Genomic DNA, 26,120 nt, shown 5'->3' on the forward strand with positions numbered 1-26,120 from the left:
ATAATTGAGGAAACTAAAGTTTAAAAAACCAAAAATTAAAACATCGTAAAGCCTCAAATTCGAAAAATCGAAAAACCAAGAAATCAACAAAATCCAAATTTTAAAAATTCCGAAAGTTGAAAAATTGGAAAAGGGAAAACTTGAAACATCGAGAAATCTTAAAATGGAAACGTCAAAAAATTATTAAAATTGAGAAACCGAGAAGTCAAGAAATCGAATAAAAAAATCGTCAAATCGAAAAATTAAAAAATCCAAAATTAAAATTTAAAAAATCAAAAAATTGGAAAGCCAAACAGTCGTAAAATTAAAAAAACACGAAAATTCGAACCATCGAAAAGTTATAAAATTCGAAACATCGAGAAACAAAACACCAACATATCGAGAAATCCAAAAGACGAGAAGTCAAAAACTCGATTATTCGAAAATGCGAAAAATTGAAAAATTGAGAAATTGAACAAACCAAAAAATCGAAACGTCGAAGTTTCGAGAAATTGAAAACTCGAAAAATTAAAAAAACAAAAATTTTAAGAAACTGAAATACCGAAAAATCAAGTCAGTGAATTGAATCTGAAAAACCGAGAAATCGAAAAACCAAGGAACTGCAATATCCACAATTTAAAAAATCGAAAGACTAAAAAATCGGAAAATTAGAATATCGAAAATCCAGAAACTGAAAAATTCCTAAAACTGAAATTTGAAAAACTGAGAATTCAAGAAAACGAATCAAAAAATCGTAAAATCGAAATATTAAAAAATCGAAAACTTTAAAATTTGAATAATTCAATATAATTTAATAGACTGAAAAATAAATAAGTTCGAAAAATTGAAAAATTGAAATACAGAAGAACTGAACGAATAATTTTAAAGACAAATTCAAAAAATTGAAAAAGAGAAAAGCCGAAAAATCAAAAGCCAAGAAATCGAAAAATTCAAAATTTTAAAATTTCAAAGATTTTAAAATCGGGAAATTGAAGAATCGGGAAATTGAAAAGCTAAAAATTCAAAAATCAAAAGATTTAAAATGAAAAAAATGAATAAATCGAAAATTCGAAGACTGAAAAATCGAAAAATCGAAAGATCGAGAATTCGAAAAATTCCAAACATTGAAAAATAGATTTGTCGAAGAATTAAAGAATCGAGAATTGGAAAAATCGAAATGTCGAAAAATTGAGGAATTATATAATGAAAAATTCCAAAACTAAAATTGAACAATAGAAGGAAAATCAAAGAATCGAACAACTGAGAAATCCCAAAAGTGCAACATCGAAAAGTAAAAAATTTAAAATCTAAAAACTGAAAAATCGAAAAATCAAGAAAACGAGAAGTCGAAAAATAGACAAACCAAAAAATTGAAAACTGAAACTTTGGAAGATTGAGAAATCGAAAAATGAAAAATTCGATAAATCTAAAGTTTAAAGAATCGATATACTGAGTAACCGAAAAATTGAAAATTAAGAAATTGAAAATCTGAAAATCCAGAAATTGAAAAATCGAAGAATAAAAAAACTGAAAACGTAAGGTGGTTTCAACATAGATTCATAAACTACAAATGGAGGGGTTTTACCATCTACATTAAATTTCTAACAAATATTTGACAGCAATCTGTCGGCAGTTTCGGAGATTACCAGTCAAATAAAAATCTGAACAGATAACAGAGAGACAAACGGATACGGGAGACCTATTTTTCGTACTCTAGGGGTCATGAAATGTCGAGAATACATGTAAGTACCCAGTCGCCCGATGGACTCTATTTCAATACGAAGTTCCATAGCTTGTCTCGGGTAAAAACTCAACACGGATCCATAAACTAAACGTGCAGGAGCTTATTATATAGTTAAATAGGTACTAAAGAATGTTGTAGGGATATCAATAATCGTTTGGCGAGTCCACTCATCGTGTTTTTTTCCGAAAACCTCTACAGTAAACAACTTTAAATATTTCAATGAAAGTAAATATTAAATATTTCAATAAATTTGTAATAAATAAATAAACTAATGATAAAAAAACCCAAAAAAAACAGATTGCCAACAACTGATAACTAAGCGCTCCTCGCGTGAATCGACGTGGGATTTCTACGAAGGTGAGGCAGAAGGACTGTAGGCATAACTCCGACCGGGTGTCGGGTTGAAAGTAACGTCCACTTTCTGCTGCCACGTAACTCTTAACTTATCTATTAAAACTGATTAGTAGCTAAATTAATTCATTCATATTAGTATAAACGCGAGTTCGACGGTGATAATATAATATATCTTCCTAGCGAAAAAGGTATGGTGCAAAGGTTACCATGGATATTGAAAACAGTAATGAGGTTGGTAGGTACCTTCGAAAAATATGAGATAATTTTTTTGTTTGGTCATTTTCGATGAGTATTTTGTACGAAAAAATGATTTACACATGGGTTTAGTTAAACAAAACCAACGTGAGTTGAACTGTCAGTTCGGTTTAAACATTTATAGAGATTTTCTTTTCTAGCTTGAAGGGCTTGTAAATAGTAGTGGTCGAAACACTCCACAAACCGAAACACGAATAAACTTAAGTCCCCAGGAAAGCGACTTCGTCACGTCTAGGGAGCAAGTCATCCAAAACAACATCCAAGAGCATTTTTTGGACCCTTCTGTCGTAAATGACAACAGTGTGTTAAAAAAACCCATTTTGTTACTACCTTCTGAAGAAAAAGCTGAATTTAAAAAAGTGAGTAATGAAACGCTCAACCTTCTGCCGGAAAAAGATGCCGATATTGACGACATTAACACAGAATGGTACGGATGGGAGCCTTTACATTACGCAGCTTATGCCCCAAACCCTGATAAATTACAAGCGCTGTGTGATAAACTAGGTGAAGAGAGAGTCAACACTTTGACAATGTTATCAGAAAATGCTCTTCACGTTTTGCTTGAACATGGAATCTTAGGTCAAAGTTTCAACGTGTCGTGCCAGAACGGAACGGACACAAGGATGGCGAAAATCATCAGCAAAGAAGATGAAAACGTGACTAAAAGTGCTCGAGTCTTGATTGACGCTAAGATTGATATCAACCATACGAACTTCTGGAACCAAACTCCTATTTTGATAGCTATCAAACGTAGATATTTTGGGGTGGTGAAGTTGTTACTGGAGAAAAGTGAAATAGATTTGGATTCTTGTAAAGACGCGGTTTCTGGAAAGACGGCCCGAGAACTATTGGAAGGGAAAGAAGAGTTGGGGAAACTACCAAAAGATTTGGGTTCAAGATCAACCAAAGAGATTCTTTTTTCGTTCTTAAAATCCGGCGATGAAGATAACTTCTTGGAATACAATGGTGGAAAAATTAATAACATTGATGACTACTGGGATGGTGACAAAAAACACAACTCTAGTTGTACTTTGTTACAATACTGTTTTCGCAGAGGTTTGATCTTCTGGTATAAAGATAAAGCGAACAATGATTGTGACCAGAATAGTCAAGATATCACATCTAATCGTCTAGTGAACGTTTTTTGTGAAAGTGGAATGGGAAAATCCATCCAACATTTGATCAATAATGGAGCTAATCCCTATACCAAGTTACGAAAGTTTGAACAAGGCCATTCCATCCTGGAAGCAGCTATCATCAAAGGGTACTACCCTATGGTAGCACTCATTTTAAGCAAACCCGACGCTGAACCACCACCATACCCCAAAATCTGTACCTCTTTAGTCAAACTACTTAAAAATCACTCTCGCAGCATCGATTTGAACAACACTCTTGCAGTAGTTTTGAGCTGGTTGCTAGACCAATTTAACACCCTCAGAGCAAACGAAGGAAAACTCAAAACCAACGATCCAGATGCAGTACTAGACGAAAGTTTCCAAAACTCTTATGAAAAAATAGAAGCTGAATTGTCCGAGTTGCTTAAGTTAGGTGCGAAAATCATCAGTCCAGAAAATCAACTTCTGTTGCTAAAATTCCCGAATTCGTTGTGTTGGACTAGTGAAGATGAAGACACTAAGAGTAAGACGTCTTGGTGGTGTTGTAAAAACTCCACAGAGAAAGATCCAGAAAGCAAAAACACCCACTGGAAGATCTGCTTTTGTAAGTCAGGCAAAAAGTCAGTTATAGAAGAAATAGATCCAGAAGTGCTGCACAACCATCTGGACGATTGTGTGGAACAAGAGGGGACAGATGTAAATATCAACTGTGACAGTTTTCTCAAAGACGGATCTGTTTACCCGGTTTTTGATACTTTTTTGTCGTCTAAGAAAGTCAAAGGGAGTCTCAATCACCTGGTTTTCAAAATTTTGATTATGCGACATTGGGAAAATTTGAAACTAAGGATATTAGGCTGTCCGGTTCAATACATCCACTTGAGCGTAGTTTTCTATGGAATATTTTACCTTCTCTTACATCTGTACGTTCTGTTTAGCTTTAATGATATTCATTGTCCTTATCTTTCAATTTTCGGGTCCATATTTTTAGTGACTTTCATTGTAAAAGAACTTCTACAGTTGAAAGCCAACTGTAAATTATATCGGCAAGAAACTAGTAATTATTTCGAGCTTATGTTCATCGTTTTTGCCCTTACGATGTATTTTTTTGACACCAAATGGAATGACGTTTTTAGAGTTTTGTCAATCTTGAGCTCAAACGTGGTCCTTTTTTTCCTACTAGAGAACGTTCCAGCTTGCTCCAAATATGTTATTATACTCCGAACGATCGTTTTCTATCTTAGATACATATTTTTCTATTTTATCCAATTCCTGGCTTTTGCCATCTGCTTCTATATACTTTTTGCCAAAAAGAATCAAGTCTGGACAACCGAGATACCAAACAAGATTTTCGAGACGGTTGTTTTGTTTACTGGAAACTTGGACTATATGGAGACCCCTTGGAAGCAGGAAAACAACAACGGTAACAATAGTACAGACCAAAATCTCTACCACGACTTTCCCCACAAGGAATCTTTTTCAAAATTTATCTTCATCCTATTCGTACTCTTTCTAGCTATCATTCTCCAAAACTTGCTTCTTGGTTTGCTCGTTATCGACATGGGCGATCTTCACAAGGACTCCGCTTTGTCAGAGCAAGTCAAAAGGGCCGGTTTCGTACTCCGGATGCACATTTTCTTCAAAAGTAGTCGCTTCATGGAGATTTTGGCAAAGGTGTTCCAGTACGAGGATTTGAAACCCGAGTCAAAAATAACCGTAGACGATAACGACAGGAAAATACTGACCAAAGAAGAAAAGCAAAATTTGGACTTCATGTTGACGAAGAAGACGAAAAGGCCGAATATTTTGAAGAAGCTGCGCAACTACGTGAAGATGAAAACGAACGACCGAATCGGGGAATGCTGGCGGAATGAGAGGAAAAAGCAAGTTTTTGACAAGGCGATGATAGAAGAAATCGTCAAAAATTTGTATAGAATGCACGAAATGAAACTGTGAAAAGTTGTTGAATTTTGAGGCTTTAATTATGTTTTTGTAACAAAGTGCCAATGATTTGTAATTATTTTTTATGAAATATATTTTTATGAAAGCGTTTTGTTTAACTCTCTAAGACATTTGTAAGCAATTTGTTTTAATTAATGGGATTAAATCCAGATGTATAGATGCTGTTTCTGGTGTTCCACAGGGTTCGCATCTTGGACCCGTGTTGTTTTCTTTATTTGTTAATGACATTGTTAATGTAATACATAGTAGTGAGATTCTTCTCTTTGCTGATGATGTAAAAATTTTTAAGTGTATAGGGTCGTTAAATGATTGTCTTGCTCTTCAAGCTGATTTATACAATTTTGAAATGTGGTGTGAGTACAATAAATTAGAACTGAATATTCCTAAATGTAAATTTATTACTTTTAGTCGAAAACGTTGTTCAATTAATTATCAATATTCTTTGTCTAATACTTACCTAAAAAAAGTATCTTTATGTTCTGATCTAGGTATTATATTTGATTCCAAATTAAACTTTAACGCCCATATTGATAATGTTGTGTCCAAAACATCTAGGTTGTTAGGCTTTATTATACGGATGTGCTCGGATTTCTCTAATATTCGTACATTGTTGTTGTTGTTTAACGCTTTCATACGATCTAATCTCGAATACTGTACAGTCATTTGGTCGCCTTATTTTAGAATTCATATAAATAGGCTTGAGTCAATTCAAAGGAGATTTGTAAAATTTATTTGCTTTAAATGTGGTATTGTTTATGTTAATTACTGTGATATACTGATTTATTTAGGTTTATTGCAATTAGAGGTAAGGAGAAAGATGTTTGATTTTATATTTCTATTTAAAATATTGTCTTCCTTAATTGTTTGTCCTGATATTTTGAGATTATTTAAGTTGCATGTGCCCGAGAGAAGGGGCAGACATACTCACCTGCTTGCCCTGTTTTCTTCACGTACCTGCTATAGATTTTATAGCCCTGTTGGTCGTATATCGCGTTTATCGTTAGCATATAGTGATATTGATATAGTGGGTGTGTCTCTCACTTCTTTCAAGCGCAATATTCGGACTACACTGTCTACTAGTTTTTAATATTTTTATTTTTTTAATTTTTTTTTTTTTTTGTGTTTGGTCTATATGTTATCTATTTACATTTTTTTCCATTTTTGTAACTGGTCTAACCGTTAAATAAATCATTATTATTATTTTTTTACCATAGAGTGACGAAACCAAGAATGATGAAACCAAGTGCAAAGTCTGCGGCGAAATCGTCCTTAGCAAAAATTTGAAAGACCACAGAACAACTTTCAAACACATAGAAGCCCAGAAGCAGAAGTACGGAGAAACCGAATGCAACATATGCAAGGAAAAGTTCCCCAAAGGGTACTGGAAGCAGCACAAAACCACCAAAACACACATCTTAGCTGAACAACAAAAAGAAATCAGCAAGGTTAGAAAAACAATCTTCTAACTTATTTTTAACGCATGTTGTTTTAGATCGTCAAAACCATGAAAGAGGGCGAAACTGAGGTCTACACTCTTCGTCCAGGCTCTAACGAAAATCGACACTACATCAACACTTTGACCACATTTCTGGCAGTCCGATTCGCTTTGAGCACCAATCAAGATTTCAAAGTCTCGGTTAACAACGACAAGTGGAACGATTTTGGAGATATCGTCTTCGAGTTTGACCACCCTGAAAAAACAATCGAAGCAATTCGCTGCAAGAAAATCGAAACTAAGAATAAGTACACCCCGGTTGCGCTCACCACGGAGTTTGGGAAACTCAGCCTTAAAGAACAGTGCGAAATTTTGAAAAAACTAAAACGCAAAGACGATTTCGTCAACACGAATTTTAAATTGTACACAGTGTCGAGTGTCGAGGTTGACAAAAACCCGGAAGTGGTTTACGACGAGAGTGATGTCCAGAAATGGCAATCCGATGATAAAGAATCGTGGAAAGGGGTGAAAGTTGAAATCAAGCAGTCCAAATCCAAGAAGAAGGATTTGTTCAACACAACGGACGATGCTGATGATGTTTGTACCTTCCAGATGGTGAACCATACGGATGATAGTGTTAATGAAGACTTGTCGAAGTTCCAGATGTACATCAAACAGAAACGAAGACCAGATGTGATGTCCTTCATTGACACAATCATCAAGGATAAGTTGAATATCGACTTTGACATTTCGGAAGAACTGCTCAAGTACGTTAGATACAAATTTAAGACCGACAAGGTCCTTAAAAAGCACGAACGTGGTCTGAAAGTAACCAGAGAAAACGTGTTGGTGAAAATCGCAGAAATCTTGCTAACACCCTTTTTGGTCGTTCCGCACGACCTAATCGAAGAGAAAAATTTAGATTTGTGGAACGACTCAATCAAAGAATTTGATATCACGGTCCTTAAACACGAGGAAGATATCGTTACAAAAATGTACAAAGGTATTAATCACGTTCTCAAACAAGAAATTAACTACTCTTTGAGTATCTTCCATGAAGTCAAAATCGACACCGAAAATATAACCAACGAAAGACTAAAAAAGAAACTCTTTGGGTACGACGGTTCTCTCAAATTCTTGTATCTAGCTTTGTGGAAATCAAGTCTAACACCCTTGATTCTGAGAGCCCAAGACCACAAACAACTCCGTCTCATCTGCGACGTTGTAACTTTTCTCAAAGAAGAAAACTTTCTTTTGAAGTTTGTGATAACCACTGACCTCAAACCAGATCACCGATACTTCTCAGAAAAACTAAAAGTGTTTTTGAACATGTCTGATCCCAAACTTCTTGAAAACGTGGTTTTGGAGAAGATTCTTTCAAAGAAGATAAAAGTGGTGAAGTTGAACTGTCAAGTAAGTTTGAAAGAAATCGACGAGTTGAATTGTGATTTTTTGAAGAAGCTGAGTCCTGATGCTTTTTTGAACATACTTTTCGATGATTATTCTTTTGTCAATGTTCAGGTACCAATGACGAACGAGATTGACGACAATACTATAGTTGTTGGTGATGACGTTATCAGACAGGTGGCACAGGACTTGAATGAAAGAGAGGGAAGCACTGAGAACGAACTGAAGTATCTGGTTAGTGTAGACGATGAACCGACTTATATTCACGTGCCACCACAACTGTAATCACACTAAGTAACAATAAATGACTCCTGTTTATGTTATCAGTGTTTAAATTATTATCACTTATCTCCGCTCGACTTATCACTGTTTGTCCAAGTCGCGCTATTCTTGTTACAATAGAGCCGCTGCAATGTCCACAATTGACGAAAAGTTCAAGTTGCCTTCTAGACTCACCCCCACGCAGAAAAATGTTTGGTAAAATTTACACCCTTCTTGGTTTCTTGGTGTATTCTTTTTTCCAGGATAGAGTATGTCCAGCTAGCTGAGGACTACAAGCCCTTGAATTTAGGGCTAGGGTTCCCAGACTACCCTCCTCCGAACTATGTCACCCAAACTTTAGCCCAGATTGCTAAAAGTGGTGATTGTCTTCTCCATCAGTACACTCGGGATTATGTAAGGATATAGTTGAAACTAAAAGAGTGTCAATGATGAATTGTAGGGTCACCCTCGACTTGTGTCCGCCCTTTCCCAACTCTACTCTCGACTAGTAAAGCGCCCAATTAACCCTCAAACCGAAATTTTGACCACCGTTGGAGCCTTCGAAGCTCTTTTTTCTACCATAATTGGCCACGTAGACCAAGGGGATGAAGTCATCATTATTGAACCCTTCTTCGAGTGTTACGAGCCGATGGTCAAAATGGCTGGAGGCGTCCCCAAATTTATCCCTCTGCGACTAGTAATGCAACGCCCCACTTAGTTAAAAAATAAACTCATTTGGAGTTGTAGAAAGATCTTCCACCCAATCAAGTACCTACCTCTGGTGACTGGAACCTCGACAAAGACGAACTCGAGGGTCTCTTCACCCCCAAAACCAAGCTACTTGTGCTAAATAACCCCCACAACCCCCTCGGCAAAGTGTTCAAACTTGAAGAACTCCAACACATCGCGGATTTGTGCAAAAAGTGGAACGTTCTATGTATTTCTGACGAAGTCTACGAATGGATTGTCTACAAACCCAACAAACATATACGAATCGGTAGGTTAGTTACGCTGGTGTTACCATGATGACTATTCATTTTAGCTACTCTTCCTGGAATGTGGGACAGGACTATCACTATTGGTTCGGCTGGGAAAACCTTCAGTGTCACTGGGTGGAAGCTAGGATGGGCCTATGGTCCCTCCAATTTGCTCTACAATTTGCAAATGGTCCACCAGAATTCTGTCTATACCGGGAATACACCCATCCAGGTTTGCTCTCACGTTTCCAGAAACACACTCACTGGTTCTGAAGGAAGTTGTAGCTATTGGGTTGGAAAAGGAGCTCGAATGTCTAGATCGGGATGATTGTTATTTTAATTCTATTTCGTCGGAGCTGGTAGTTAAGAGGGACTTTATGGTTAAGGTTTTGAGTGAGGTTGGAATGAAGCCCACGGTTCCAGAAGGTGGTTATTTTATGGTGGCGGACTGGACACCACTGGAGTCCCAGATTGATCTGAGTTCGGAAAAGGATAAATGGAAGGACTATCGTTTTACCAAGTGGATGACCAAGAATCTGGGTTTGCAGGGGATACCACCGTCTGCGTTTTACACCGAGAGGGATAAGAGTCTGGCTGAAAATTTTGTGCGATATTGTTTCTTCAAGGTAGTAAAGAAATAAACACAATTTTGTGTTAAATAATAATTGTTATAGAAACACGAAAATTTGGAAGAGGCTGCCAGAATTTTGAAGAAGTGGAAGTCGTAATATGTATTCAAGGAAAAGTTTTTACCGAAAGTCCTATATTTTTGGAGGAATTTTTATCTACTCTTAAATAATTGATGATTATTATTATTATTAATAAAAAAATTATCGCATCGACAACCCACTATACAAAAGTAATAGACATTTCAAGTAGCTCCCTCTGGTGGCCAGTTCGAAAACTATACATTTTTCAAAATAATGGGTTGTGCTGTGATTCGCTAGTTCCCTTTAGTGATTACATAAACTATTGACTATATCGCAGTAACAAAATTTGATGATGATGTCATCGATTAAGTCATTATCTATTTCAAATTTATACTGGCAGCAACCCACTATACACAAATTTTAGCCTTCCAGGTCGCGCCCTCCATTATCCAGTTCGAAAACTATGTACTCTGTACCGAAGGGACCAAGGGGTTCTTATTTTCAGCATTTTAGTATTATCGATGTTAATTAATTAATTTCTGAGACAAAAACCTGAAATAGTTGCTAATTTGAGCATTAGTTATTTTATCAACTAATCAATGAAAATGTATTACCAACAAAACACATAAATAAACGTTTGTATTGATGAGGCTGATACGTCAGTTTCTCTTCTGCCTGAAGACGGTACTGTGTACCGAAACACCTGTAGCATTGACTACAAATATATTATTTAAACTCTGAAAGTTTTTTCATTATTATTAAAAAAAAAAACATAAATAAACCTCATAGTAAATAAGGTGGATCCACACAACGACAAGCCTTGTTCACACCAAACCAGCAATAACCTCAAAACTTTTTGCAGGTATCACTGGTACAAAACGCCCCCCAGCTACGTTAAAGAAATGACAGAAGTTGTAGTTCCAGGAGTGATCAACATGGCACGTATAAAAAAGCAACCGAAAGTATGAACAAAACGCTGCCATTTTTCGTAATGACTTATTTTTTAATGCGTTTTAGATGAGAAAGTATGATGTCATGGGTGTCGCGACTCAAAGATGAGCCTGTGCTGAGCATCGTTGTATTGCGAATGTGTATGGTGTATGAAATATGTTACGAAAAGGAAGCAGCGAATAAAGAATTTGTTGTAACGATGTATTTTTTTTAATTTGAGGAAAAACAAACTAATATTTATATAGTTGTACTTATCAGTTAGGTGTGGCATTTTCGAGATACTTATCACAATTCTTAATATTTACACATCGCTAGTAAATCTGTAAGTGAAATATCAATAAATCTTAAATTTTAAAACGAGGGTTTACGTAACAAACATTTACTTATGATTTAAGAGCCGATTTTTAAAGTAGCAATTCTAGAAATTTGTTCCTAACCACAATCAAAATAGCTTCGCTGAGATTCTTTCATAATCACATCTGAAGGACTGAACTGTAAAAAAAGTTCTTTTCTTACAGTTTAGTTTAGAATGCGAGCGCAGCGAGCAGATGCAGGCGTTACTAAAAAAAAGCTAAATTATTAAGGAAAAAGAAGAAAAAATTTTGACGTATATAATTCAATATAATACATTCCAAGACAACATGGTCCGTACAAGTACAGACAATATGAAACACATATAAAGAAAACAATTAAAAACAGATAAATCCAAAACCAAAAATTTTATACTATTTTTTTTTCTTCTACATAGAAGACATCTATTTCTTCCTCTTATTTGTTATGTCCACGAGTCCCGAAATACAAAAAAAATGGTATAAAGTAAAAATGGACGAGAATAAAATTATGAACAAAAATTTTATGAATCGAAAAATTGAAAAACCGAAAAATCGAAATCCGAAAAGTAGAAAAATCGAAAGATCGAACATTGGAAACATTAAAAAATTTAAATATGTAAAAATCTAAACAATGAAAAATTCCGAAAATTGAAATATTGAAAAATTGAGAAATCGAAACTTTGAAAAATCGAAAAATAAAAAATTCCAAAGTCAAAAAATTTTTAAAATCGAAAAACCGAATTAGAATCAAAATCGCTCAAATCAATAAACTGAAAAAAAATCGAAAAGTTGAAAAATGGAAGTAACAAAGAACTGAAAAATTGAAAAATCGAGAAATTGAAAAATATAGAACTTAAAAAATTGAAAAAATAATACTGAAAAATTAAAATGTCGAGAAATCGAAATATCAAACTAGCTAAAAGTGAAATTTAACAATAAGAGAATTGAAAAATTGAGGAATTGAACAATCGAAAAATCGAAAGAAACATTGAAATCTCCAGAAATCGAAAAATTGAAACATTGAGGTGTTGGTAAATCGAGAAACCGAGAAATTAAAAAAATTGAAGGATGGAAAAATTGAAAAACCGAACAATTGAAATCCGAATAATTGAGAAAACTAAAGTTTAAAAAGCCAAAAAATTAAAAAATCGAAAAATCGAAAAGCGTAAAATTCTAAAAATCGAAAAACCAAGAAATCAAAAATATCTAAATTTTAAAAATTCTGAAAGTTAATAAATTGAAACATCGAGAAGTCTAAAAATCGAAACGTCAAAAAATTATTAATATTGGGAAACCGAGAAGTCAAGAAATCGAATCAAAAAATCGTCAAATCTAAAAATTAAAAAGTCCAAAACTAAAATTTAAAAAATCGAAAAACTGGAAATCCAAAGAATCATAAAAAGTTGGAAAATCGAAACATCGAGAAACAAAACACCAAAAATTTTCGAGAAATCCAAAAAACAAGAGAAATCGAAATAGCTAAAAATCGATTAATCGAAAATTCGAAAAATTGAAAAATCGAGAAATTGAACAAACCAAAAAATCGAAACGTCGAAATTTCGACAAATTGAAAAATCGAAAAATTGATAATTGAGAAATTGAAAAACCGAAAAATCAAAAAATTGAAAAATAATAAACTGAAAACGTAAGGATTCATAAATCATAAATAGAGACGTGCATAATTTTACAAAATTGAAATAATATTTACTATTGAAATGACGTCGTTCCATTATTGGTGGGGATGAACAAATCTCGGTTAGCGTTTTATCCTCTACATGATGTATCTAACATACATTTGACAACAATCTCTCCGGTAGTGTCGGAGATTACCAGCAAATAAAAATCCGGATAGATGACAGAGAGATAGACGGATACGGGAACTATTTTTTCGTACTTTAGGGGTCATGAAACGTCGAGAATACATGCAAGTAATCAGTTGCCCGATGGACTGTATTACAATATGTCCTTCTCTAGCTTGTCTCGGGTAGAAACTCAACACGGATTCATAAACTAAACGTGCAGGAGCTTGTTATTTTATAAACTAGGTACTGAGGAATGTTGTAGGGATATCAATAATCGTTTGGTGAGTTCCCGCATCGTGACGACACGAACTTTCCCAAAACCTCAACAGTAAACAACTTCAAATATTTCAATAAATTTGTAATAAGTAACACAAATGATAAAAAAAAAACAAGAAAACAGATTATCAATAACTGATAATAAAGCGGTTGGATTGTGACACACCATGAATCGGCTAATAAAAATCCAGACAGGCTAAAACGGGAGACCAATTTTTTTGTAACCTAGGGGTCACGAAACGTCGAGAATAAATGAAAGTACCCAGTCGTCCTTGGCTTGTTTAGATGAAAATTCAACATGGATTGATAGATTAAACGTGCAGGAGCTTGTTATTTTATTAAATAGTTACTAAAGAATGTTGTAGGGATATCAATAATCGTTTGGCGAGTCCCCTCATCGTGATGAAACAGTAAGCAACTTGAAATATTTCAATAAACTTGTAATATATTAAACAAATGATGAAAAAAATCCAAAAACAAGATTATCAACAACTGATAACTAAGTGGTCCTCGTGTGAATCACGTAATTGATGTGAGATTTCTACGAAGGTGGGGCAGAAGGACTCTAGGCATAACTCCGACCGGGCGTCGGGTTAAAAGCAACGTCCACTTCCTGCTGGCGTGTAACACTTAACCTATCTATTAAAACTGATTAGTAGATAAATTAGTACATTAATAGTTATTAGTACAAACGCCAATTCGGCTGTGATAAAAACAGAGACTGGTAAAAAAAGGTATGGTGCAATTTGGAAGTTATCATGGATGCTGAAAACCCTTGTGAGGTATGTACCTACTAAAAATACTAGATAGTTTTTTTGCTAATTGAGTCTCATTTTAACGTGGTTGGGACGGGGCTATTAATTGTTCGCTATCAGTTCGATTTAAATATTTATAGGGATTTTCTTTTCTAGCTTGAAGTACTTGTAAATAGTAATGATGGAAACACTCCACAAACCGAAACACGAATAGACTTCCCGAAAAGCGAGTCCCTCACTTTTAGAGAGCAAGTCATCCAAAACAAGATCCAAGTGAGTCTTTTGAAGCGTTCTGACGTGAATAGCCTTGACGGCAATGTGTTAAAAAAACCGATTTTATTACTCGCTTGTGAAGAAAAAGATGAATTTAAAACAGTGAACCATGAGACCGTCAAACTCCTCCTGGAAAAAGGTGCTAAAGCTGACTACGTTGACACAACATGGTACGGATGGGAGGCTTTACATTACGCAGCATATGCCTCAAACCCTGATAAATTACAAGCACTATGTGATAAACTCGGTGAAGATAGAATTAACACTTTGACCATGTTATCAGAAAATGCTCTTCACGTTTTGCTTGAGCATGGAACCTTAAGTCAAAGTTTTAACCTGTCGTGCCAGAATGGAACGGACACAAAGATGGCGAAAATCATCAACAAAGAAGAAGAAAACGTGACTAAAAGTGCTCAAATTTTGATTGACGCTAAGATTGATATCAACCATACGAACTTCTGGAACCAAACTCCTATTTTGATAGCTATCAAACGTAGATATTTTGGCGTGGTGAAGTTGTTACTGGAGAAAAGTAAAATAGATTTGGATTCTTGTAAAGACGCGGTTTCTGGAAAGACGGCCCGAGAACTGTTGGAAGGGAAAGAAGAGTTGGGGAAACTATCAACACGTTTGGGTTCAAGATCAACCAAAGAGATTCTTTTTTCGTTCTTAAAATCCGGCGATGAAGATAACTTCTTGGAATACAATGGTGGAAAAATTAATGACATTAATAACTACTGGGATGGTGACAACGCACACAACTCTAGTTGTACTTTGTTACAATACTGTTTTCGCAGAGGTTTGATCTTCTGGTATAAAGATAAAGCGAGCAATGATTGTGACCAGAATGGTCAAGATATCAAATCCAATCGTCTAATGAATGTTTTTTGTAAAAGTGGAATGGGAAGATCTATCCAACATTTGATAAATAATGGAGCTAATCCCGATACCACATTACGAAAGTTTGAACAAGGTCATTCCGTCCTGGAAGCAGCTATCATCAAAGGGTACTACCCTATGGTAGCACTCATTTTAAGCAAACCCGAAGCTAAACCACCACCATACAATAAAATATGTGCCTCTTTATTCGAACTACTTAAAAATCACTCTCGTAGCATCGATTTGAACAATACTTTTACAGTAGTTTTGAACTGGTTGCTCGACCAGTTTAACACCCTCAGAGCAAATGAAAAAAAACTTAATACCAACGATCCAGACGCAGTACTAGACAAAAGTTTCCAAAACTTGTATGAAACAATAGAACCTCAATTATTCGACTTGTTTAAGTTTGGTGCGAAAATCATCAGTATAGAAAACCAACTTCTCTTGCTAAAATTCCCGAATTCGTTGTGTTGGACTAATGAAGATGGAAACACCGACAGTAAGACGACGTGGTGGTGCTGTACAAACTCCCAAAGTACCCACTGGAATATCTGTTCCTCTAAGTCAGACAAAAAGTTAGTTATAGAAGAGATAGATCCAGAAGTCCTGTACAACCATCTGGACGACTGTGTGGAGCAAGAGGGGACAGATGTAAAAATCAATTGTGAGAGTTTTCTCAAAGATGGTTCTATTTACCCAGTTTTTGACACTTTTTTGTCGTCTAAGAAATTCAAAGGGAGTCTCAATCACCTGGTTTTCAAAATTTTAATTATGCGACATTGGGAAACTTTGAACTTTAAAATATTACCTTATCCGGTTAAATACATCCACTTAAACCTAGTTTTCTATGGAATCATTTACTTTCTATTACATCTGGACGTTCTGTACAGATTTAATGGAGTTTCTTATCGTTATCTTTCAGCTTTCCTGTGGATCTTTTTAGGGACTTTCATCCTAAAAGAACTTCTACAGATGATAGCCAACTTTAAATTATATTGGCAAGGAACTAGTAATTATTTCGAGGTTATATTCATCGTTTCTGTATTTTTTATGTACATTTTTGACAAAAACTCGATTGACGCTTTTCGGGTATTGTCAGTTTTGAGCTCAAACGTGGTCCTTTTTTTCCTACTAGAGAACGTTCCAGCTTGCTCCGAATATGTTAGTATATTCCGAAAGATCGGTTTATATCTTAAAACCTTACTTTTCTTTTTCATCCAGCTCCTGGGTTTTGCCATCTCTTTCTATATACTTTTTTCCAAAAAGGACCAAGTCTGGTCAACCGAGATGCTAAACAAGATTTTCGAGATGCTAATTCTGTTAGCTGGAAATCTGGACTATAAGGAGATTTCTTTGAACCAGGAAAATAAGAATTGTAACAATGGTACAAACCAAACTCTCTACCACGACTTCCCCCACAAGGAACATTTTTCAAAATTTATTTTCATCCTATTCGTACTCTTCCTGTTTCTTGGTTTGCGCGTTATCGACAAGAACGATCTTCAGAAAGACTCCTTGTCAGAGCAAGTCAACAGGGCCGGTTTCGTACTCCGGATGCACATTTTCTTCAAAAGTAACACCAATTTGGCATGGATGTTCTGCTACTCGGACTTGATACTCGAGTCAAAAATAACCGTAGATGATAACGACAGGAAAATACTGACCAAAGAAGAAAAGCAAAATTTCGACTTCATGTCGACAAAAAAGACGAAAAGACCCAATATTTTGAAGAAGCTGCGCAACTACGTGAAGATGAAAACGAATGCGGAATGAGAGGAAGAAGTAAGTTTTTGTCAAGGCAGTGATAGAACAAATCGTCAAAAATTTGTATAGAATGCAAGAAATGAAAATGTGAAAAATTGTTGAATTTTGAGGCTTTAATTATGTTTTTGTAACACGGTGCCAATGATTTGTAATTATTTTATATGAAATACAGTTTTATCGAAACGTAGTGTTTTAACTTTTTAAGTCGTTTTTACTTCCCGAGCGTAAGCAAAGGAAATATTGTAATCGAGTCCGTCTTCCGACTCTCTACTTTTACGTTTTCTCGGCCTTTCATGACCCCTAGAGGACGAAGAAATAGGTCTCTCGTTTCGGTCTGTCTGTCCGTCTGTCCGCCTGTCCGTCTGTCCGTCTGTCCGTATGTCTGCCGTCCCGGATTTTTATTAGACAGATAATTTCCGAAAGTACTGGACCGATTGTTGCGAAATTTTGTATTTGTATTAGGAATATCGTGTAGATGGTAAAACGCTAACCAAAATTTGTCTAATCACCCTCACCACTAATGCGATGACGTCAGTTCAAAATTGTACATAGTAAATGGGTTTTAAATTGTATAAAATAACATAGTCGTACACTTGTAGTTTATGACTCCGAATTGAGTTTTTACCAGAAACGTCCAGATTTTTGGAAAAAAAAAATCTAAATTATGAAACAATATTTTGCAATTTAATTTTAAATCTGCAAAACCGAATGCTTTGAAATCTTGCAGATGGTTTACAGTTATGACAAGTACGATACATTTTTAATCAAAATATATTTATTAAATTTTAAAATGTACAAAATGTGATGATTCTGTAGTTGTGATATATCATTCCATTCATATTTTTTGGATTTGCATATACAAGGTGACTCAAAAAAATTAATGAATATGTGAATTTATTTTATTGATTTAATCAGGAACTACAAAACCGAATACTTTGAAATCTTGGAGATGTTTTAAATTTATCATAAGCATGGTAAAATTTTGATCGAATTATTTTTGCTCATCCCCCCTAAAAATTTGATGATGCCACCGCAAAATTTTGCTGAAAAAACGCTTAAATGTGTAAAGAATGATGATTCTACACTTGTGATTTATCACCGCATTAATATTTTTTAGATTATAGATTTTAAATATGATTTATTCGGCAAATTTTCGAGCTGACTTCATCAAGTTTTTGGAGGGGATAAGCAAATATATTTTGACTAAACATTTATTATGCTCTTTATGACCTTAAAACATCTGCAAGATTTCAGAGCATTCGGTTTTGTAGTTCCTGATTAAATCAATAAAATATATTTACGCATTCATTAATTTTTTTGAGTCACCCTGTATATGCAAATCCAAAAAATATGAATGGAGTGATAGACCACAAGTACAGACTCATCATATTTTGTACATTTTAGATTTGATTTATTCCACAAACTTTTGAGCTGACGTCATCAAGTTTTTGGAGGGGATAAGCAAATATTTTTTGACTAAAGATTTATGATGCTCTTTATAGCCTTAAAACATCTGCAACATTTCAAAGCATTCTGGTTAGCAGATTAAAAATTAAATTTCAAAATGTTGTTTTATAATTTTGATTTTTTTTCCAAAAATCTGGACGTTTCGGGTGAAAAGTCGATTCAGAGTTGTAAACTACATGTGTAGGACTATGTTATTTTATACAATTGAAAACCCATTTACTATGTACAATTTTGAAGTGACGTCATCGCATTAGTGGTGGGGATGATTAGACAAATTTTGGTTAGCGTTTTACCATCTACATGATATTCTTAATATAAGTACAAAATTTCACAACAATCGGTCGAGTACTTTCGGAGATTATCTGTCTAATAAAAATCCGGGACGGCAGACGGACAGACAGACGGACGGACAGACGGACGGACAGACGGACAGACAGACGGAAATGGGAGACCTATTTCTTCGTCTTCTAGGGGTCATGAAAGATCGAGAAAACGTAAAAGTAGATAGTCGGCCGACGGACTCGATTACAATACTTCGTTTGCTTACGCTCGGGAAGTAAATAATCCACGAGATGAATTGTAATTTTTTGAAGAAGCTGGGCCCTGATGCTTTTTACTTCCCGAGCGTAAGCAAAGGAAGTATTGTAATCGAGTCCGTCGGCCGACTCTCTACTTTTACGTTTTCTCGATCTTTCATGACCCCTAGAAGACGAAGAAATAGGTCTCCCATTTCCGTCTGTCTGTCCGTCTGTCCGTCTGTCCGTCCGTCTGTCCGTCTGTCCGTCTGTCCCTCTGTCCGTCCGTCTGTCCGTCTGTCCGTCTGTTGTCCCGGATTTTTATTAGACAGATAATCTCCGAAAGTACTCGACCGATTGTTGTGAAATTTTGTACTTATATTAAGAATATCATGTAGATGGTAAAACGCTAACCAAAATTTGTCTAATCATCCCCACCACTAATGCGATGACGTCACTTCAAAATTGTACATAGTAAATGGGTCTTCAATTGTATAAAATAACATAGTCCTACACATGTAGTTTACAACTCTGAATCGACTTTTCACCCGAAACGTCCAGATTTTTGGAAAAAAAATCAAAATTATAAAACAATATTTTGAAATTTAATTTTTAATCTGCTAACCAGAATGCTTTGAAATGTTGCAGATGTTTTAAGGCTATAAAGAGCATCATAAATCTTTAGTCAAAAAATATTTGCTTATCTCCTCCAAAAACTTGATGACGTCAGCTCAAAAGTTTGTGGAATAAATCATATCTAAAATGTACAAAATATGATGAGTCTGTACTTGTGATCTATCACTCCATTTATATTTTTTGGATTTGCATATACAGGGTGACTCAAAAAAATTAATGAATGCGTAAATATATTTTATTGATTTAATCAGGAACTACAAAACCGAATGCTCTGAAATCTTGCAGATGTTTTAAGGTCATAAAGAGCATAATAAATGTTTAGTCAAAATATATTTGCTTATCCCCTCCAAAAACTTGATGACGTCAGCTCGAAAATTTGCCGAATAAATCATATCTAAAATGTACAAAATATGATCAGTCTGTACTTGTGATCTATCACTCCATTCATATTTTTTGGATTTGCATATACAAGGTGATTCAAGAAAATAAATGAAAGCGTAAATTTATTTTACTGATTTACTCAGGAACTACAAAACCGAATGCTTCGAAATCTTGAAGATATTTTAAAATTATCATAAGCATGGTAAATTTTTGATGAAAACGTATTTGGTCGTCCCCCCTAAAAAATTTATGATGTCACCACAAAATTTTGCTGAATAAATCCTATCTAAAATGTACAAAATATGGTGAGTCTCTTCTTGTGATTTATCATTCCATTCAAATTTTTTCGATTTGCATATACAGGGTGACTCAAAAAAATTAATGAATGCGTAAATTTATTTTATTGATTTAATCAGGAACTACAAAACCGAATGCTTTGAAATCTTGCAGATGTTGTAAGGTTATAAAGAGCATAATAAATTTTTAGTCAAAATATATTTGGTTATCTTCTACAAAAAACTGATGACGTCAGCTCAAAAGTTTGCCGAATAAATCGTATCTAAAATGTACAAAATATGATGAGTCTGTACTTGTGATTTATCATTCCATTCATATTTTTGGATTTGCATATGCAGGGTGACTCAAAAAAATTAATGAAGGCGTGAATTTATTTTATCGATTTAATCAGGAATTACAAAACCGAATGCTTTGAAATCTTGGGAATATTTTAAAGTTATTATAAGCATGGTAAACTTTTGTTCAAAATGTATTTGTTCATCCCTCCTAAAAAAATTGATGACGTCACCCTTAAATTTTGCTGAATAAATCCTATCTAAAATGCAAAAAATATGATGAGTTTGTACTTGTGATTTATCATTCCATTCATATTTTTTAGATTTTCTTAAGAGGTGGTTCAAAAAAATTTATGAAGTCAATTTATTTTATTGATTAAATTAAAGGCAACACTTATTATTAGTATTACATTGCACCAACCCAATTTGGTAGACACAAAATTTGTTAAAGGAAAAACTCGGTTGAAACATAAGAGTAGCACGCTTATTTACATCGACTTTAACATTACAGACCTGCATTTGTTTTATGCGGTCACTTGGTTCCGCGAATGCGAAATAGACATGTTTATAATCAACCAATTGTGAATTTCACCGTCAAGAATTAAAATAAAACGCAATGTTTTATATAATAAGCGGAAGTCGAAGCAATAAAACCGATGGTCGTTTTGTTTACAGTTTCTCTGTTTGGCTCTCACGTATGCTGTTACGCTTGTCATCTTAAATTAAGAATGTTTATACATAAACGATTTTCAGTTGCCACTCATATTACTAGACAGCGGATTTCTGTCGGGCTACGTCACGATTATAGGGGGGGACGTGCTGGATTCCATAAATATAATTAACGATTTATTAATCAAACGGCTTAGTAAATGAGAACGGGAATTAACAGCAGAGTGCAACGAAACAACGTTATTCTAATCTCAAATAAACGAAGTGCAGTCCGCAACGGCAATGAATTCGCATCCCGTGCGAGCCGTACCGAGTTTGGCCTTGCCTAGCCCGACAGAAATCCGCTCTCTAGATATTACACACCGGCGCCGTATACGTGAGTAAATTGTTTCGTTATTTTATTGATTATAAGAAATCAATATTCAAAACGACCCAATTCATTTTCCCGAAAATTTGGGAACACAATAATTTTATTCTTAGTATTACACTACATCTATCCCAACTGATATACGTGTCCTTGCAAAAATGTTGATGACGTCATCACAATTTTTTTTTAAATTCCCACTACAAAAATGTAATGAGAAAAAAAACATAATAGGCATGCAGTCGTCAAGTTTCCGACAGCGAGGGAAGTACTGTCTACTCTTTAGACCAATTTTTTGAATATACTTTTCGATGATTATTCTTTTGTGAATGTCCAAGTACCAATGACGAAAGAGATTGTCACGTAGGATACAGGGAAATGCTACCTGTGTACATATCCGAATGCGCATTTGCAGACGATATATTAATATTCGCGGGAAGCGAAAGAGACTTACAAAGGAATTTAAGTATATGGGATGAAGAACTAACTAGAAAGAAAATGAAAATAAATGTAGAGAAAACGAAAGTAATAGCAATAGGTAAGCAAACAAAACAAATAAACATAAGTATAAATGGAAGGAAGCTAGAACAAGTAAAACATTTCAACTATTTGGGGGTAACAATAGACGATACAGGGAGACAAGAGGCAGATATTACAGAAAGAATCGAAAAATGTAACAAACTATACTACGCAATCAATAACACATTCATAAACAAAAGGGAAATAAGCCAGAAAACGAAAATGGGTGTATATAAAACGATATACCTACCTACTTTAACGTATGGATGCGAGACGTGGGTTTTATCACAAAAAATGAAAAGCAGACTAGAAGCGAACGAAATGAAATATCTAAGACAAGTCATAGGAGTAACGTTAAGAGATCATATAAAAAGTAGCCAAATAAGAGAACAATTACAAAGCAAAAAACTGATGGACGCAATAGAAAACAAACAATTAAGTTGGTGGGGACATGTACAGAGAATGAATGCAGCTAGAGCCGCTAAACAAGTATGGCAAGCAAAAGTTCAAGGAAGAAGAAGCAGAGGAAGACCCCAAGAGAACAACACAATACAAAAAAGTCTACGCAAGAGAGGGAAAACATGGATAGAAGCGAAAGAAATGACAAGAAATAAGAAAGAGTGGGGTAAATTTGTGCACGGGGAAGAGTGGAATACCTAATAATATTAATTTAATTATAATGTATTTATTTAGTTTGTAACCCTACATCGAAAGGTAGATGGGGGTTAATTATATATATATATTGATTTTTTAGGTTATTTTTTCAGGATGCCATCCTGAAAAAATAACCTAAAAAATCAATTTATTACTATCTCAGTCGATAACCTCAATATTATATATATATATATATATATATATATAGTAAATAAGGTGGATCCACACAACACCAAGCCTTGTTCACACCAAACCAACAATAACCTCAAAACTTTTTGCTTAAGAAATGACAGAAGTTGTAGTTCTAGGAGTGATCAACATGGAACGTATAAAAAAGCAGCCAAAAGTATGAACAAAACGCTACCATTTTTCATACAACTAGCTAATATTTATATAGTTGTACTTATCAGTTAGGTGTGACATTTTTGAAATACTTATCACAAATCTTAATATTTACCTATCACTAGTAAATATGTAAGTGAAATATCAATAAATCTTCAATTTTAAAACTAGAATTTACGTAACAAACATTTACTTATGATTTAAGAGCCGATTTTTAAAGTAGCAATTCTAGAAGTTTGTTCCTACCCACAATCAAAATAGTCTCGCTGAGATTCTTTCATAATCACATCTGAAGGACTGAACTGTAAAAAAAGTTCTTTTCTTACAGTTTAGTTTAGAATGCGAGCGCAGCGAGCAGATGCAGGCGTTACTAAAAAAAAGCTAAATTATTAAGGAAAAAGAAGAAAAAATGTTGACGTATATAATTCAATATAATACATTCCAAGGCAACGTGGTCCGTACAAGTACAGACAATATGAAAAAAGAAAACAATTAATAATAATAATAATAATAATAATTTTTATTGAACCAATTTTGAATAAATAAATTATAAACATTGGTAGAAAAGGTGCAGATACAGCAAACACTGATATTAATCTGACCTGACAGTAGTATCTAACCTAACATTAGTATTAAAAAAAGTTTAATTATTAATAATTTAAAACAGACCTAAATTTATATTTGGTATTTTTCCATTCAGCAGTCGTTGTTTTAGCAGTTTCTTTGAAGTTTGATTAAAAATGAGGCTCTTCTCTACGCCAATGACATTATTTATAACATACGCCGCCAAGTAGGAAAATGAAGACTTAAAACATACCAGGTTATGCCGTGGTATGTCAGCTGAAAAACACACATTCCTTAGATTTTTATTGTGGATAGTTGATCGCAGCACTATTTTGTTAATCAAATAAGAAGGTGCTGATGTGTGCAACACTTTGGAAACAATTGAGACGTAATGAATGAAGCGTCGTTCACCTGACTTCAGCCAATTTAGTTGTCTAATGAAGGGGGTCACATGAGTAAAACGTGGAACAATTAATGTATAGCGGGTACAAAAACTTTGAATTTTCTGTAGCCGATATTTTTGCAGCTGAGATAGACAAGGGCCGTATACTGTGTCAGCATAATTTAAATGAGATAAAATCAAAGCATCTGACAGCCGCTTTTTAGATTTAGTATCCAGATAAAACCTGTAAGGACTTATTTGCTTAAAAGATAAAAAGGCTTTTTTGCAAATGTGATTGACATGTTCCACAAACTTTAGTTGGCTATCAAGCATAACTCCCAGACTCTTAACCACAGAGGAACTTTTCAGGACATGATTGATTACTTTTAATTCAACACGATTTCTACACTGAAGAAGCTTTGTAGGCATACCAAACAGAATCGTTTCACATTTACTGTGATTGAGTTGCAAGCAGTTGTTTACGCACCATTGCTGTACATGTTCTAGATCTCTATTTATAAGGTTAACACACGCTTCAGTTTCTTCAGGATTAAAAGTAAGATAAAGTTGTACATCATCTGCATACATGTGTACACAGCAATGTTTAATAACTTTTACTAAGTCGGCAGAATATAAAGAAAAGAGAAGAGGTCCAAGTACCGACCCTTGGGGAACCCCGGAACTTAAAGCCATCATATTTGATTTCTGACCATTACAGTCAACTAACTGAGCACGATTAAATAAATAATTCTGGAACCAGTTCAAGGTGGCTCCATACACTCCATAATACTTAAGTTTGGTAACCAACAGAGATATATTGAGGCTATCAAATGCCTTGGACATGTCAAGCAGAGTTAGCAAAGTGACTTTACCATTGGAGAATCCACTAAAAATGTCATCAACCAAGGAAATGAGAACTGTAGATGTACTGAAGTTTTCTCGAAATCCAGACTGTTGCGACGGAAGAATGTTTTTCTTCATTAGAAATGTTTTAAATTGAGCACATAGTGCAAACTCAGCCACTTTTAGCGTGTTACAAATCAGACTTATTGGCCTAAAATCATCTAAAGAAATAGATGTTTTTTTCTTAGGAATCGGCTTCACCAAAGAGAAGTTCCACAGTTTAGGGACTTGTCTCTGTTCAAAAGCGAGGTTGATAATATGAGTGAGTGGTTCACTAAACCAAGTAGAAGCTAACTGAAGCATTTTACCTGTAATGCAATTCACACCAGCACAGTTAGGTTTCAAGTTTGAAACAAAGGTCTCAATTGTTGCAACATCTACCGGTTTGAATAAAAATTGATCGGATGAAAAGATTGCATAGTAAAAGATGAAATATATTGCTGCTCACTACAGCTGGAAAACTTTGGGACAGATTCAATAAAGTGTTTATTTATGTCATTTACATTAAATTCAGTAGGTACTGTGTTATTTGTATATTGATTACCAATTTGTAGCAACTTAATTTTATTCCAATACTTCTTCTGATCATTATAAACAGAACTTAAAACATGCTGATAATAGGCACGTTTTTCGTTAGCAACAGCAAGATTATAGAAATTTCTTACTTGACAGAAAAATTGTTTATGAACAATAGATCTGGACTTTTTGTTACGAAGCCAAGCTTTCCGTTTGATTTTGCTCAGATATTTTAAATTGTCGCTATACCAAGTTTGATAATGCTGTTTCACTTTAATGGTTTTAAGAGGTGCATGAAATTCAAATAACATGAGCAAGGAATGATTAAATAAGGCAAGTTTTTCATCTATGTTTGACATTTGATAAAATCTAGACCAATCAATTTTGTTCGCGTCTTCAGCGAATTTATGTATATCAAAATTTTTGTACGACCTTATGGTTTTTAACAAGGGCTTGGGTTTCTGG

At 34.5% G+C, this 26,120-nt stretch overlaps 3 protein-coding genes across 5 annotated transcripts in view; all 3 read left to right on the forward strand.

The window, feature by feature from the left end:
* Positions 1 to 1,963: 1,963 nt before the first annotated feature.
* On the forward strand, positions 1,964 to 8,566 carry LOC135129604 (uncharacterized). 2 transcript variants are annotated; one of them, XM_064056802.1, is made up of 4 exons: positions 1,964 to 2,312; positions 6,621 to 6,851; positions 6,899 to 8,254; positions 8,363 to 8,566. In XM_064056802.1, the coding sequence occupies exons 1-4, from the start codon at positions 2,268 to 2,270 to the stop codon at positions 8,531 to 8,533; spliced, it is 1,803 nt and encodes a 600-aa protein (XP_063912872.1). In that variant the 5' UTR covers positions 1,964 to 2,267; the 3' UTR covers positions 8,534 to 8,566. The 2 variants fall into 2 exon arrangements, with proteins under 2 accessions (XP_063912872.1, XP_063912871.1); XM_064056801.1 differs by having other exon boundaries at positions 1,965 to 2,312; positions 6,899 to 8,566.
* Positions 8,567 to 10,455, forward strand: LOC135129609 (kynurenine aminotransferase-like). The gene is made up of 7 exons (XM_064056810.1): positions 8,567 to 8,725; positions 8,773 to 8,923; positions 8,970 to 9,206; positions 9,257 to 9,506; positions 9,552 to 9,718; positions 9,762 to 10,112; positions 10,161 to 10,455. The coding sequence occupies exons 1-7, from the start codon at positions 8,661 to 8,663 to the stop codon at positions 10,212 to 10,214; spliced, it is 1,275 nt and encodes a 424-aa protein (XP_063912880.1). The 5' UTR covers positions 8,567 to 8,660; the 3' UTR covers positions 10,215 to 10,455.
* A 3,592-nt stretch (positions 10,456 to 14,047) lies between these two features.
* The window catches only part of LOC135129603 (uncharacterized), a 35,243-nt gene continuing 23,170 nt past the window's right edge, over positions 14,048 to 26,120 (forward strand). Inside the window, exons 1-2 of one of the 2 annotated variants that reach the window (XM_064056800.1) lie at positions 14,048 to 14,279; positions 14,409 to 17,199. In XM_064056800.1, the coding sequence (XP_063912870.1) occupies positions 14,256 to 14,279; positions 14,409 to 17,180 (2,796 nt within the window). In that variant the 5' untranslated portion in view covers positions 14,048 to 14,255 and the 3' untranslated portion in view covers positions 17,181 to 17,199. Of the gene's footprint in view, positions 14,280 to 14,408; positions 17,355 to 26,120 lie in introns of those variants that run through there. The other variant, XM_064056799.1, reaches the window with a different exon arrangement.

The sequence above is a fragment of the Zophobas morio genome, unplaced genomic scaffold (assembly GCF_036711695.1).
Source record: "Zophobas morio isolate AGI-343-1 ecotype UQ-CSIRO unplaced genomic scaffold, CSIRO_AGI_Zmor_V1 ptg000016l, whole genome shotgun sequence".
In the NCBI taxonomy this organism is placed as follows: Eukaryota; Metazoa; Arthropoda; class Insecta; order Coleoptera; family Tenebrionidae; genus Zophobas; species Zophobas morio.

Bases quoted from the DNA above. Each gene is read 5' to 3' on its own strand.
- LOC135129609 (XM_064056810.1), top strand. From the start codon at position 8,661: ATGTCCACAATTGACGAAAAGTTCAAGTTGCCTTCTAGACTCACCCCC. The intron at 8,924-8,969 runs GTAAGGATATAG...GATGAATTGTAG, and splicing joins ATCAGTACACTCGGGATTAT to GGTCACCCTCGACTTGTGTC. The intron at 10,113-10,160 runs GTAGTAAAGAAA...TAATTGTTATAG, and splicing joins TGCGATATTGTTTCTTCAAG to AAACACGAAAATTTGGAAGA.
- LOC135129604 (XM_064056801.1), top strand. From the start codon at position 2,268: ATGGTGCAAAGGTTACCATGGATATTGAAAACAGTAATGAGGTTG. The intron at 2,313-6,620 runs GTAGGTACCTTC...TTTTTACCATAG, and splicing joins TGAAAACAGTAATGAGGTTG to AGTGACGAAACCAAGAATGA. The intron at 6,852-6,898 runs GTTAGAAAAACA...ATGTTGTTTTAG, and splicing joins AACAAAAAGAAATCAGCAAG to ATCGTCAAAACCATGAAAGA.